Source organism: Sminthopsis crassicaudata, chromosome 4 (assembly GCF_048593235.1).
Source record: "Sminthopsis crassicaudata isolate SCR6 chromosome 4, ASM4859323v1, whole genome shotgun sequence".
Lineage (NCBI taxonomy): Eukaryota > Metazoa > Chordata > Mammalia > Dasyuromorphia > Dasyuridae > Sminthopsis > Sminthopsis crassicaudata.
In genome coordinates this window covers 427647687-427660143 of record NC_133620.1, presented here as the reverse complement: position 1 = coordinate 427660143, position 12457 = coordinate 427647687, and the positions used below count along the sequence as shown (strand labels likewise).

The 12457-nt window shown below is 40.0% G+C and overlaps 1 protein-coding gene across 1 annotated transcript in view; it reads left to right on the top strand.

Moving 5' to 3' along the window:
* LOC141539755 (epidermal growth factor receptor kinase substrate 8-like protein 3) overlaps positions 1 to 11413 on the top strand; it is a 12760-nt gene extending 1347 nt beyond the window's left edge. The window contains exons 2-10 of the mRNA XM_074262934.1: positions 741 to 804; positions 4962 to 4990; positions 5083 to 5173; positions 5420 to 5504; positions 5761 to 5825; positions 6146 to 6220; positions 7006 to 7157; positions 8559 to 8655; positions 10747 to 11413. Of these exons, the coding sequence (XP_074119035.1) occupies positions 790 to 804; positions 4962 to 4990; positions 5083 to 5173; positions 5420 to 5504; positions 5761 to 5825; positions 6146 to 6220; positions 7006 to 7157; positions 8559 to 8655; positions 10747 to 10764 (627 nt within the window). The 5' untranslated portion in view covers positions 741 to 789 and the 3' untranslated portion in view covers positions 10765 to 11413. The remainder of the gene's footprint in view (positions 1 to 740; positions 805 to 4961; positions 4991 to 5082; positions 5174 to 5419; positions 5505 to 5760; positions 5826 to 6145; positions 6221 to 7005; positions 7158 to 8558; positions 8656 to 10746) is intronic.
* Positions 11414 to 12457: the final 1044 nt, after the last annotated feature.

The window sequence follows — 12457 nt, the reverse complement described above, 5'->3', positions numbered from 1 at the left end:
AATGATGGCAGAAAATAGGGAAAGGAAAGGGAAAGGGGCAGAGCAAAGAGGAAGAAGAGTAAAAGTGGGACTGAAGCAAAGGAAGAGAGGAACTCTGATCTTCTTTCTTCATATCCCTTCTTCCACCGTCCTTTGCCACCTCCATGGAGCCATCATTTCCCAAGGTTACAAGTTGATTGTTGTCTTTTATTCTCTTTTATTCTCAAAATCACATCACCATAATATGGTACAGAACATCCAACTACGGGGATCTTCAGAAGACCTTATCAGGTGATGAAAGTTTTCCATTTGTTCATCTGTTCACAGGTTCTTAGGATCATTATTGATATTCTCTCTCTCTCTCTCTCTCTCTCTCTCTCTCTCTCTCTCTCTCTCTCTCTCTCTCTCTCTCTCTCTCTCTCTCTCTCTTTCTCTCTCTCTCTCTCTCTCTCTCTCTCTCTCTCTCTCTGTCTCTGTCTCTGTCTCTATCTCTGTCTCTCCCCCCCAGTATCCAACACAGGAGAGGAATGATGATGAGTAAGTTCTAAGGGTCTCCAGATTGGTTTCCAACTCTCTTCCTCCTGCCCCCTTTCTCCTTCCTAGCCATCTTTTCTGTTTTCCCTTACAATCCTCTCTTTAGTGGGTATCTTCTGCTTTGGCCAGCACTACCCTGTTCTTCTCCCCATACTCTGACCCCTTCTCAGTCCCCAACTTTACCATTTTCTGATGACATCTTCCTTTGTGTTCATTTTGGGTACCAGGTGCAGCAATCCTAACAACACATCATTGAATTGCAGCAAAGAAGACAAAATGCATAATGTGGAGGTAATTATTCCCCCAGATCACTGAATCAAGACCACAAAGGTCATCTCTTCCAACCTGAACATATCTACTACTAATATCCAATATTTCCAGCCAGGCTTTCAATTCAAATTCAAGTTTATTCAGTTTATAACAGAATACAATCCTGGAGTAGAAATCCTAGAGAAGTCCCTACTTCTAAGAAGTTTATAATCCAATTGGGAAACCACAATGACAGATTAGAAATGATCAAGAGTAATTAAAAGGTAAAAAGCTGAGGGAAAATACAGACAGACAGACAGAGACAGAGACACAAAGACAGAGAGATCAATAGGAGCTAGAGTAAGTAATAAGAGAACTTTCATAGAGGAGAAAAATGGATAAGATGCTCAGTCTAGTCTCAGGAAAATCTGAGTTCAAATCCAGCTTCAGACACTTATTAGCTGTTTGAGTTTGGGCAAGTCACTTAACCTATGTCTGGTTCAGTTTTCTCAACTGTAAAATGGTGATAATAACTGCACCTATATCCCAGAATTGTTGTGAATCTCAAGTGAGATAATATTTATAAAAAATGATAGTAGAAGGTAATTGACGATATTCTCTTCTCTTCCCTAAACAATGAAACATAAGATTGAATATTGGGTGGGGAGTGTACTCTAGAATATAGAGGCAAAGGAACTGGAATTTTACAAAGAAGAAACAATGAATACATGAAAGGCTTTTAAATTGATTAGCGACATCATGACAAGTTTATGAAGATTAATTTGAAGCAAGTATTCAAGATAAAATGAAGACAAAATTAGGACCAATTAAGAAGCTGAGAGTATGTACGCACTAGGGTGATGGCAATGGAAGTGGGAAAAGAGGGAATCAAAGAGGCAAATACAGAAAAAATGGTAAGATTTGATCACAGATGGTATATAGAGGATGAAAGAGAGAGAGGTGTCAAAATGGTGGCAGAGTTTCTAGCCTGAAAAATTAGGAGAGTGGCAGTCATAGTAATAAAAATAGACTTCTTTGGAAAGTCAGTTAGAGATAAATATTTTGATTATAGTTTAAGCATCCAGTAAAATGATAGAATTAAAAATCTTAATAATCCAAAGAGCCATCCAAAATATGGTAGATAAGGAAATCAAGGGCCCAAGGACTTAGTTATATGCCCTTTGATCTGTGTACAAGGTCACACAACTAGTTAATAGCAGAGTTGGAACAAAAATTCAGGCCTTTCCTCATTTCTGAAATATACAGAGAACTGAGTTAAATTTATAAAAATACAAGTCATTCCACAATTGATAAATGGTCAAAGAATATGAATAAGCTGTTTTCAGAGGAAGAAATCAAAGCTCTCTCTAGTCATATGGACAATGCTCTAAATCACTATTAATCATACTTTATTTATTTATTTACTTATTTTCCCTGAGGCAATTAGGGTTAAGTGACTTGTCCAGGATCCTACAGCTAAGGAGTATTAAGTATCTGAGGTCAAATTTGAACTCAGGTCCTCCTAACTTCAGGGCTGGTGCTCTATCCACTGTACCACCTAGCTGCTTCCACTATTAATCATATAAATGAAAGTTAAAACAGCTCTAAAGTACCACCTTACTCATATCCGAGTGGCTAATATGACTGAAAAAGAAAACAATAATGTTGAAGGAGATGTGGGAAAACTGAGACACTAATATACTGTTGGTGGAATTGCAAACTAATCCAACCATTCTGGAAAACAATCTGGAAGTATGTCCAAAGAGTTATAAAACCATGCATACTCTTTAACCCAGCAATAATACTACTAAATTTGTATCCAAAGAAATTTTTAAAAGCATGAGGGAAAGCCCTATGTATACAAAAATATGTATAGTAGCTTTTTTATGGTGACAAAGAATTGGAAATTGGAGGCGTAACCTTCAATTGGAGAAGGCTAAACAAGTTGTGGTATAAGATTGTGATGGAATACTATTGTGCTTTAATTATGATGACCAAGATGGTTTCAGAAAATCCTGGGAAGATTTACATGAACTGATGCAAAGTGAAGTGAGCAGAACAGGAAAACATTGTACAAACTAAAAGCAATATTGTATAATGATCAACTGTGAATGACTTAAATATTCTTAGAATGCAACATCTAAGATAATTCCAAAGGATATCTGATGAAAAATGCTATCCACTTGCAGAGAAAGAACAGATGGAATTTGAATGCATACTTTTTTAAACCTTTATGGGGTATTTGTTTGTTTTGTTTTGTTTTTTGCTTTTTCAGTTTGTTTTTTAGTTTTGTTGTTCGTTTTGGGGGTGTTTTTTTGGTTAACATGGAAATATATTTCAAATGACTGCACTTGTATAGCCTATATAAAATTGCTTGCATTCTTAATGGTGCCTGGGTTGAGAGGAACAGAAAGAATTTGGAACTCAAATTTCCTAAAAACAAATGTTAAAAAATTTTACGTGTAGTTGGAAAAAAAAATTGAAAAAATTCAGGGCTTTTGAACAGAAATTGATTTTCCTAGCTCAAAATGTAGTTGAGAGGTCAAAGATGAAGATGCAGTTTTTGCAAGTCATCATCATAAAGCTGAGAATTGCAGTTTTGGAAATGGGTACACACCCAAAAAGAACATAGAAAGCATCTCAGCCTGTGCCTGTGACTAGGAACAGAAACTTGGAGACATTCCCAAACAGATAGTTGAAGAAGGAAAAGAGAGGTCTATAAGGAGGATGGAAAGGAGATAATTAGTGAAATCAAAGAGAAGCTGAAAAAGTAAAACCAGAACAAATGAAGAATACTGTCAAATTACATGTCTAATGCAAATTTCTGAAAGCCAGACTTATTGCTTTCCTTTTGCCCTCAGGCCCCCAGGGCATAGCATAATGCCTTGCAATAGTGGGAGCTTAATAAATATTTGCTGGACATGTTCAAGAAAGATCAAAAAGAACCAAAACTAAGAAAAGACTTGGATTTGGAAGGGAATCTTTTAGTGCTTTTTGAGAGAACAGTTTCCTCATTTGAGTGATGAAATCAGAGCCAAAGTGGGTCAGAAGTCACAGAATGAACTGAGTGGCAAACTTAAATTGTGGAGAAATAGGTGAAAATCAAGCCTTTAAGGGAGTTTTGGATAGAGGAGCTGGTACAGGGAGTCCAGGAAGAGTCTGATTTTTATTCAGAACCAGGAAATAGAGGGAAGAAATGGGTTATGATTTTGAGATATGCAGAAGAAAGGCAGAGAGGGGAGGGGATTTGATAGAACTCAATGCAAAAAAGGGATATCATGAGAAAATAGAGGTGGGCTGAGATAGGTGGGCAACGGTGGAATGGATGTGAGGTTTCAACAGGGAGAGATTCATGCCCAGAATGGATGGAAGAAAATGAAAGCATTGGGTAGGGAGTCCTAGGATTGGAAAAGATCAAAGGGGTCATTTAATCCAATCAAATGAGGTATTTGAATGAGGTGGTCTTGATCTCTCAAATGCATTTTGGACTAGAAATACGTCTCTATTATTAATGAACATTTCACAGAGGAGTATCTTGGTTTCCCAAACAACTAGTAACAGTTCTTTTCTCTTCTCTGTTTCATAAATTCTTCTTCTTTCTACCCTGTCTCTAATACAGTCCCCTAATTCTGAAGTTCGGTACAAAGGAGATTGTACCTGGGCTCGATGCCCAGCTCACTCATTTACCAAACTATGTGACCTTGGGCAAGTGATTTAAGCTAGGCTCAGCTCAGATCAAATGAAATGTTAAATAACAAGAGAAAACTATACATGAGTAAGTCTTCACAGTTCAAATTCTTCCTCAGACACTGTGACCCAGGATAAGTTATTTTGTCTCTGCTTGCCTCAGTTTACGCAACTGTAAAATTAGGAAAATAATAGTAATAATAAAAATAGGATAATAATCTCTCAGCGTGATTCTGGGGATTAAATAGGATAATATATTTTTTTAAAAAACACAGCACAACATGGGACACTCAGTAGGTGCTTAATAAACATGTGTTTCCTTCCTTATATCCAACTGTCCCCCATCCTGATATTCCAGGGCCAGGATTTTGGGAGAAAGAGTCAGGGATGATAGGATAGAGAATCCTTTCAAGCCTGGATGTGAGCAGAATTAAGTGAAAAGATCCCCATTTGTAGCTCATTAACTTCATCTGCATCTTCTTCCCACCCTTTTCCCATGAACTAATCTACAGAAGAGGATAAAGGAAGAAGAGGACATAAGGTATTAAAATTTCCTGTGTTTCAGCAGACTTCTTGGACCCAGAACCATGCCAGTAATTATGTAACCATCTCTATGAACTCTGATTATTACAGGCCCCAACCTTTCGACTTGAACAAGTGTCATGAATCACAAGTCCTGTTCCAGATGTTCCAGAGAGATTACCAGAACCTAGCTAGAGAGATGGTATCTACCCAAAGGAGGAGGCTCAGAAGTGGGGCAACTGGATAGAAAGGGTGGGATAAGATACGATAACAAAGAAAGGACTCTAGCTTATCTGGGACCTTTTCCTCCTTTCCTGGGAATGCAACAAGGCTTGAGGATGGGAAGGAACCAAAGTGGAGATTTCCAAGACTGGAAAGATCCTAGAAACAGAGTATGGGGCTGGGACTAACTACCTGCTCAAAGTCAAGGGCTCCTTCCTGGTTATAGGAGATCCTGATTCATGTCAAGGATGATCTCATTATATTTGTGAAAAAAGTGATGGAAAAAACCAAGAAAAGAGAAGAGCAAAAGGGTGAGAATTGAAGTCATGGATGGTGGGGCACTTAGAAATCGTAATTATCACTGGAAATTTAAAAAATACTTTAAGATATAGAAGCACCTTGCATGCATGATTTTATTTACCTCTCACAATAATCCTTCAAGATAGACTCGGAAGAGTGGAGTGAATATGAGGGTTTAGAGGTGAGAAATGTACACTCAGAAATAAGGGAAAGGCTACCTGGGAATTGCTCTGTGTGATCTATCCCTTTCCCCCTCCCCCCTCACAGTATATCTCCCAGTCCCCCAGTACATAGACTACTTCCAGAAGATCAAGTATGCCTTCAATCTCTTGGTAGGTCAACCCTTGGTGGGAAGAGTCCTGGAGCCAATCTCCTCCTCCTGTTTCTTCCCTCCCAAATCCAACTCCACCTCATCCTTCACCCACTCCCATTATGAATCCTAATTATTCTCTATAGCTTCTTTCCAAAATCAGCTTCTACCTCTTAGCCCTCTTCACTGCAAAATCCATCACAGTACCCCTATATTGCCCTCTCTATGCCTGGGTTTCCAGTGAGTTGGCTATTCATAAATAGAGAATGGTGTCCAAGCACTTCCATTCCCTCTCTGGAGTATTGGCTGTAGGAGGAGGGGGGTTACCTTTTTGTGTTCCAGGGGAAGACAAGCCACTTCCTGGAACAGTCCAGTGTCCAAGAATTAGTCTGCAGCTTCTTCCAGTCTCTGGAATATGTGAGTAGGAATGTCAGAAGTGGTCAGTGAATATGATAGAAGGAGAAGATGGGGGGGGCAGGAGGGAAGAACTGAAATCCAGGAGAAGAGGACAGAAGGCTAATTTGAACAAAGCAAAGCAAAAATAGCAGAGGATGGAGGTCAAGGGTAGAGGATGGAGGTCAAGGGTAGAGGATGGAGGTCAAGGGCAGAGGTGGAAGTCAAGGGTGGAGAGTATACTATCCCTCTCCCTTACCCTTTCTTGCTTCTTGACTGAACATCTTCAGATTTCCAGGGCAATGATGATTTTGAGAAAAGAAATCATTCTAAAAATATTTGCAAAGAGAGTATCCTTTTTCACATCAATTCTTGGTTTGGAAAAAATATAATCCCCAGAGCTAGACAGAGCTACAGAACCAAGCCATTGTCTTTGATACCAAGAACTCCTAGAGATGAGAGAGAAATATAAGGTAAATAGTCTTCATGGGCAGACCCGAGAAGAAAGTAGTCACAGGCTGGTAGAATGGAGCAGGAGTCTCTGAACATGCTTATACATGAGTCTCTTGCATTTATATGCAGACCATACCTTGTGAAGTAGCTATGGAGAGAGTGACCCCTCCATCTTAGGGGAGAAACAGACTCAGGCCCCACACTACTTTTGTGCCTTTTTGACCCAATAGGATGCTATCATCCTGCTTGTAGGCAAGCATAGGCCCTTAAAACAGAGATAAGCTTAAGGAAATCTAATTGTGATTGGCGGAGTAGGATTTCTAATTCTATCTTCCATACCTTCTACCATCTCCTAGGTCATTTATTATTGCCCTGATGGCAAAACCCTGCCAAAACAAATAAACTCTCCCTTGCTGACAGACAATGCCATAAATCTGCTGAAAAAGAACCTGGAAAACAACCAGATTGAGTACTGGAAAGAACTTGACATTGCTTGGAATATATCACGGTGAGACCTGGGCCCAGTGATTCTATTCCGACCACAACACTGTAGAATTTTCAATCTGAATGGAAATTTAGGTATAATTTAGGCCACCTCTCTTGCAAGCCCCTACCACCAAGCCTATTTTTCAGATTAAGAAACAGAGGTCCATAGAAATGAAATTATCCTCCTAATTAATGGCAGCTAATCTCCCATAATACATCCCATTGTTACTTTCAAATTTCTTCCCTGGGGAACTTTAAGGTAAACACAGAAAGCTAGGCTGAATATGAGGGTTCAGAGGTGAGAAATGTATACTCAGAAATGAAGGAAGGAGAACCCTAATCCTAAATCATAGAATCTCAGAGCTGAAAAGATCCTGGACATTATCTAGCACCACCTTCCCTCACTATCATCTCCCTCCAGGGGCAGAAATGTATCCAATTTGTTCCGGAAGAATTAGGTACAAAAATGAGAAAGACTTAGGATAATTTTTGCCACTTTTCTTTCTGGTAGATATGTGGAGGAGGCATGTAGAGCTATCCATCTTCACAGTATCTTATTTCAGAAACAAGGACAAAAATGTTGCCATCTTTGTCTTGCTGAAACTATGGAATAGTACATAATTGTACTAGTCATAAATTTGTATGACTATTGTACATGGTAATAAGAGCATTTAAAAATGCACAGTTTGGATAAAGTACCAGCCCTGGAGTCCTGAGTACCTGAATTCAAATGTAACCTCAGACACTTGACCTATGTCAACCCTGAGCAAGTCACTTAATCCCGATTCCCTCCAAAAATAAAAAGAAATAAAAAAGGGGGGGAAAAGAATAAATCATGGGCAAATATTGTCTCAAAAATGAATAAATCTGTTTATATGAAATCATAAATTTGGGGTTAGATAGAGCCTTGTAGATGATCCAAGGATTCTTAAGTCTGTGAATTTGGGTTTGGGTTCTTTTTTTCATAATCTGATAATTTTTCAATATCATTGGTTTTCTCCATTATCCTATGTATTTCATTTTGTTCATTTAAAAGCATTCTTCTGAGAAGCGACCCATAAGTTTCATCAGACTGCCCACAGAGACCAGTAAACACAAAGAGAAGAGAATTCTCAATCCACACTCAGTCCCTCATTTTATAGAGAAACCCAAAATAGAGTGATTTTTCAGCCCTTGCTCCATGGGTAGTAAATACAAACAAGGGATGGGACTTGGATCCACTTTATATCCAGAACTCTTTGCACTGTAGCCCACCTTCTCTCCCTAGTTGTTGGGAATTGCTTTGTTATGAATCTTTAATGCATTCCTCTGTTCTGGGAGGGGGATTCTGGGTGCATTAAACAGGTAACTGACATCTTCCAAGGACCCTCTAATGTGAGACCAGTTTGGTAGGGTGAATACTAAGATCATTCTCTTTCTGTAGAAATAATTGGCCATCTGATGAAGCCATACCCCCAGCCTACACACCCACCTTTTATGATGGCTGGAAGCTCCCCGAAATCCATCATGAGCCAGTCAAGGTAAGTTAGAGTTCAGTATTGCAGGGGGGCGAGGGGATGGAGCAGAGAAGAAGCCCCTCATATATGGAGAAAGAAAAAAGAGCACAAGCACTGTACCTTACATCAAATCCCTTTTATCCAAGGCCTCTACCCAGGCTCCCTCAACTTCGAAGTTTTGACCAGATTTCTACTCTCCTGGGTCAAACCCTCTGGAGGTATATATTAACATGTGTGTTTGTATGTGTATATGTGTATGAATCTGGGTCTGTCTGCTTATAGGTGGAGAGAGAAAATGTAGAATGAGGAAGGATAGAGACAGCTGTAGAAGCTCTTTAGGAGTTGGTCTGAGCTTTGAATGGCCCAGGGGCCACCTCCTAGAAACCCAGGGCTGCTCCCCTGATTTGTTTCACATCTATTACAGGTCCACAACTCTATCTCCCTCTAGGAATCTATCGCTCAAGGATCCAAGACAGTGGGGACAGGTCTTTCACCAGCCTGGGGAAGATGGTAGTGGGCTAGACACTTAGAGCTCAAATCCCTAAAACACTGTGGAGCAAAGCACTAGTTTTAGAGTCAGATAATCTGCATTCAAATCCTAATTATTCCACTTCCTGTATATAACATCAGGTTTCTTCATTTGTAAAATGATAGTGCTCGGCTCAAATGAACACTCAGGTGCTTTCTAGCTAGAATCTAGAATCCTATGGTTGTTCTCTCTCCATATCTCTGTCTCTTGTGTCTTTGTGTGTCTCTCTGTCTGTCTCAGTCTGTCTGTGTATCTTTAAGTGTATGTGTCTCTCTCTGAGTCTTTCTCTGTCTCTGTCTCTCTCTGAGTCTCTCTGTTTTTGTGTCTCTCCTGTCTCTCTCTGAGTCTGTCTCTTTTTGTGTCTCTCTGAGTCTCTGTCTCTGCTTCTGTGTCTCTCTGTCTTTCCTCTTCCATCCCATTCCTTTCCTTTCTCTCCCCTTCCCCCACTTATCTTTCTTACTTTCTTTCTCTCTTGCCCTGTCCCTCCCTTCCTGCATCTCTCCTTCCTTGAATGGAGCATCACTGTGCTTCAAGGACACTAACTGCTGTCCTTCTGGGAACGAGCAGACAGTGTTCTCAAAGTTGGAACAAGCTGTCCCCTGCCCCCATACATCTTGACCCTTCCTTAGCTAGTGTCCCTTGCCCCCACAGTCTAGCAAATGAAAATAGCCTCATCTGCCTGGCCTGCTGAGCTGTAGGCAGGGGGAGAGGCCAAATTACCAGCTGTAGGACAGTCATACAGGTTTCTAAAATTTTAAATAACTCTAGCTCTCCCATCAAGGACCCCAACCTTTAGGCTTCTCCTAACCTCTTCTTGAACCCCATCATTATATATAGGGGGCATGAGGCAAAGCAACCTAGAAGTCACCCCCACAAATCTCCGAGGTACTGAGAAGACTGAAGCAGACAGATCAGATCTCTGAGGCCCTGTTCTACCTCCACTGACATTGGAGACTGTCCCAGGCTAGGGAGCCCCATCTCTCACCCACTACCAAGGCCCTTCCTAGAAGCCCAAGAACTCTTCCTGACTTTGTGCTCCCCTCACCCTTCAGCCCCAGACCCTTCTAGACATTCCCACAAATATGAGCCCTACTTAAGTTTCATAGTAGACATGTACTGAGCTGAAAATGGCACAAGGCAGGGTACTGGAAGTCAGCCATTTATCTTGGTCATTGCTAACCCAGAGAAGCTCTCAAACCATCCCAATCCCTACTAACCCCAGCAAGATGAGATGTTTCAGGAAAGCAGTGAGCCAGCTCTTGGGGGGACTAGATCCAGGTCTGTTGCTATGAGGTGTGTGCATGGAGGGGTAGAAGTGTGATTATGTGTGCCCTCTAACCCAGCGTGAGATTGTTCTGACTGTGAGTGTCAGGGCCCAGCCATAAACCCCTGGGAACCTTTGGAGGGGGGATGTTGGTGCAGGCTCTGAGACCAACACCATATACAACTGTATAATATTAGGTACATAAATACACACACACACACACACACACACACACACACACACACACAAAACTATATCTAAGCAGCTACCCATAGGAAGGCCACCATGAGAGCTCATTCTTTATATTCCCTTTCCTTTCCAGACAGTTGAGAAGGACTAAGCAGAGCAACAGATTGGAGGACACCCCTTTTCTCCCACTCCCATTTCTCACAGTTGGAAATTTCTCTTTTGTTTTTCCATTCTTCTCCTCTGGAGTCGACCCACCCTGTTTTTTCACTTTGTCCCAGAGAAGAAAGACAAGAAGATTTCAAAATCTCTAGAATTTCCCAAAGGAACCTCAGGAGCTTTGTACTCCAGTATATACTTAAAGGAATGTCTTGACAGTGTCCCCTACCCAGTGATTTAAAGACCTCCATTGAGGGGAGTCCACTGCCTCTTGACGCGGCTCATTCTGCTTTGAGCCAGCTTGATTATGATGATCTTTTCCTAACGTCATCCTAAATTTGCTTTTTTACATCTCAGATCTCTTTGGTTTAATCTATAGGGCCAAATGGAGCTAGATTGTCTCTCCCTTCTTTCTTTTCCATCCCCTTAAACTCATTGTAACATGAATTCAAATAGACCGCCTTCACTGGTTGAGGCAAGAGGTGACAGCTTTCATTACTGACTCTTAATAAGAGCCAGAGCCATCCCTCAATTTTATATATCTTTTCTTCTCACTTGAATCCAATCCCAAATTCTGAGTATTTATCCTACCTTTTCCCCTTTCTCCATTCCTCCCAATAAACCAATGTTCCTAATCACCTCAACTGGGTCTGGTCTCTCCTTTTGGCAGCCTCAAGAGCATCAAAGAAAAGAAGCCAGGTCAATGGTATCATACTATTAAGATTTATATGAATCTTATATAATATTATGGACTTATATAATTTTTATAGACTTCCCTTCATAGTCTATATCTAAGAGTTGTGAGTCATAACTGAGAATTTGCAGTCCATACAGTCATTACTTTGATTTCTAAAACATCCCCAGACTAAGAACATGACACCAAGAAGCCTGTCAAGATACCCCTGATCTTTGTCCCATGGGACTAGGAGAAATTTTAGGATAAAGTAGTTTAGCTCTCTGTTTTGTAAATGGGGAAAGTTAAAATTAAGGAGCTTTAGTACCCATCTAGTGCCAGTTCCAGGACAAAATACTGACCAATCTACCTTCATAAGAGAAACTGAGAAGAATATTAAATCTTTTGAAAGTAGATTGTTTCTTCCCCCCTAAAATTAAAGTAGGATTATAACCAGAAATGAGTATGATAGAAAAATAAAGAGCAGTATTGATGTTTTTTAAAAAGGAAATTGACAACCTTGATCCCAGATGAATGATGAATCAGTCACACCTCCTTCCTTTTGGTACAGATTGCTGTTAGATACTTGGTCAGCCTCAGACACTATTTTGCTAAACTGATCTTTGTTACAAGGTAAGACTCAACAGAGTAGAAGTGGGGAATATCAAAAAATGATTGTGATATAAAAAATAGAATGCATGATAAAGTTTTTTTCCCTTAAAGAAAGGAAACCAATCTCATCTTAAAGAATGATTGGGTGAAACAGCAATTTATAGACACAATTAATAATTTCACTCAAGATAATGACAATGATGAGACATCATACCAAAATCTGTGGGGTGCAGCCAAAGGAGTAATAAGGGGACATTTTATATCTTTAGAGGCTTATTTGAACAAAATAGAGAAAGAGAAGATCAATGAATTGGGCTTGCAACTTAAAAAGCTAGAAAAAAGACCAAATTAAAAACCTCTAATCAAATACTAACTAAACTTGAAATTCTAAAATTAAAAAGAG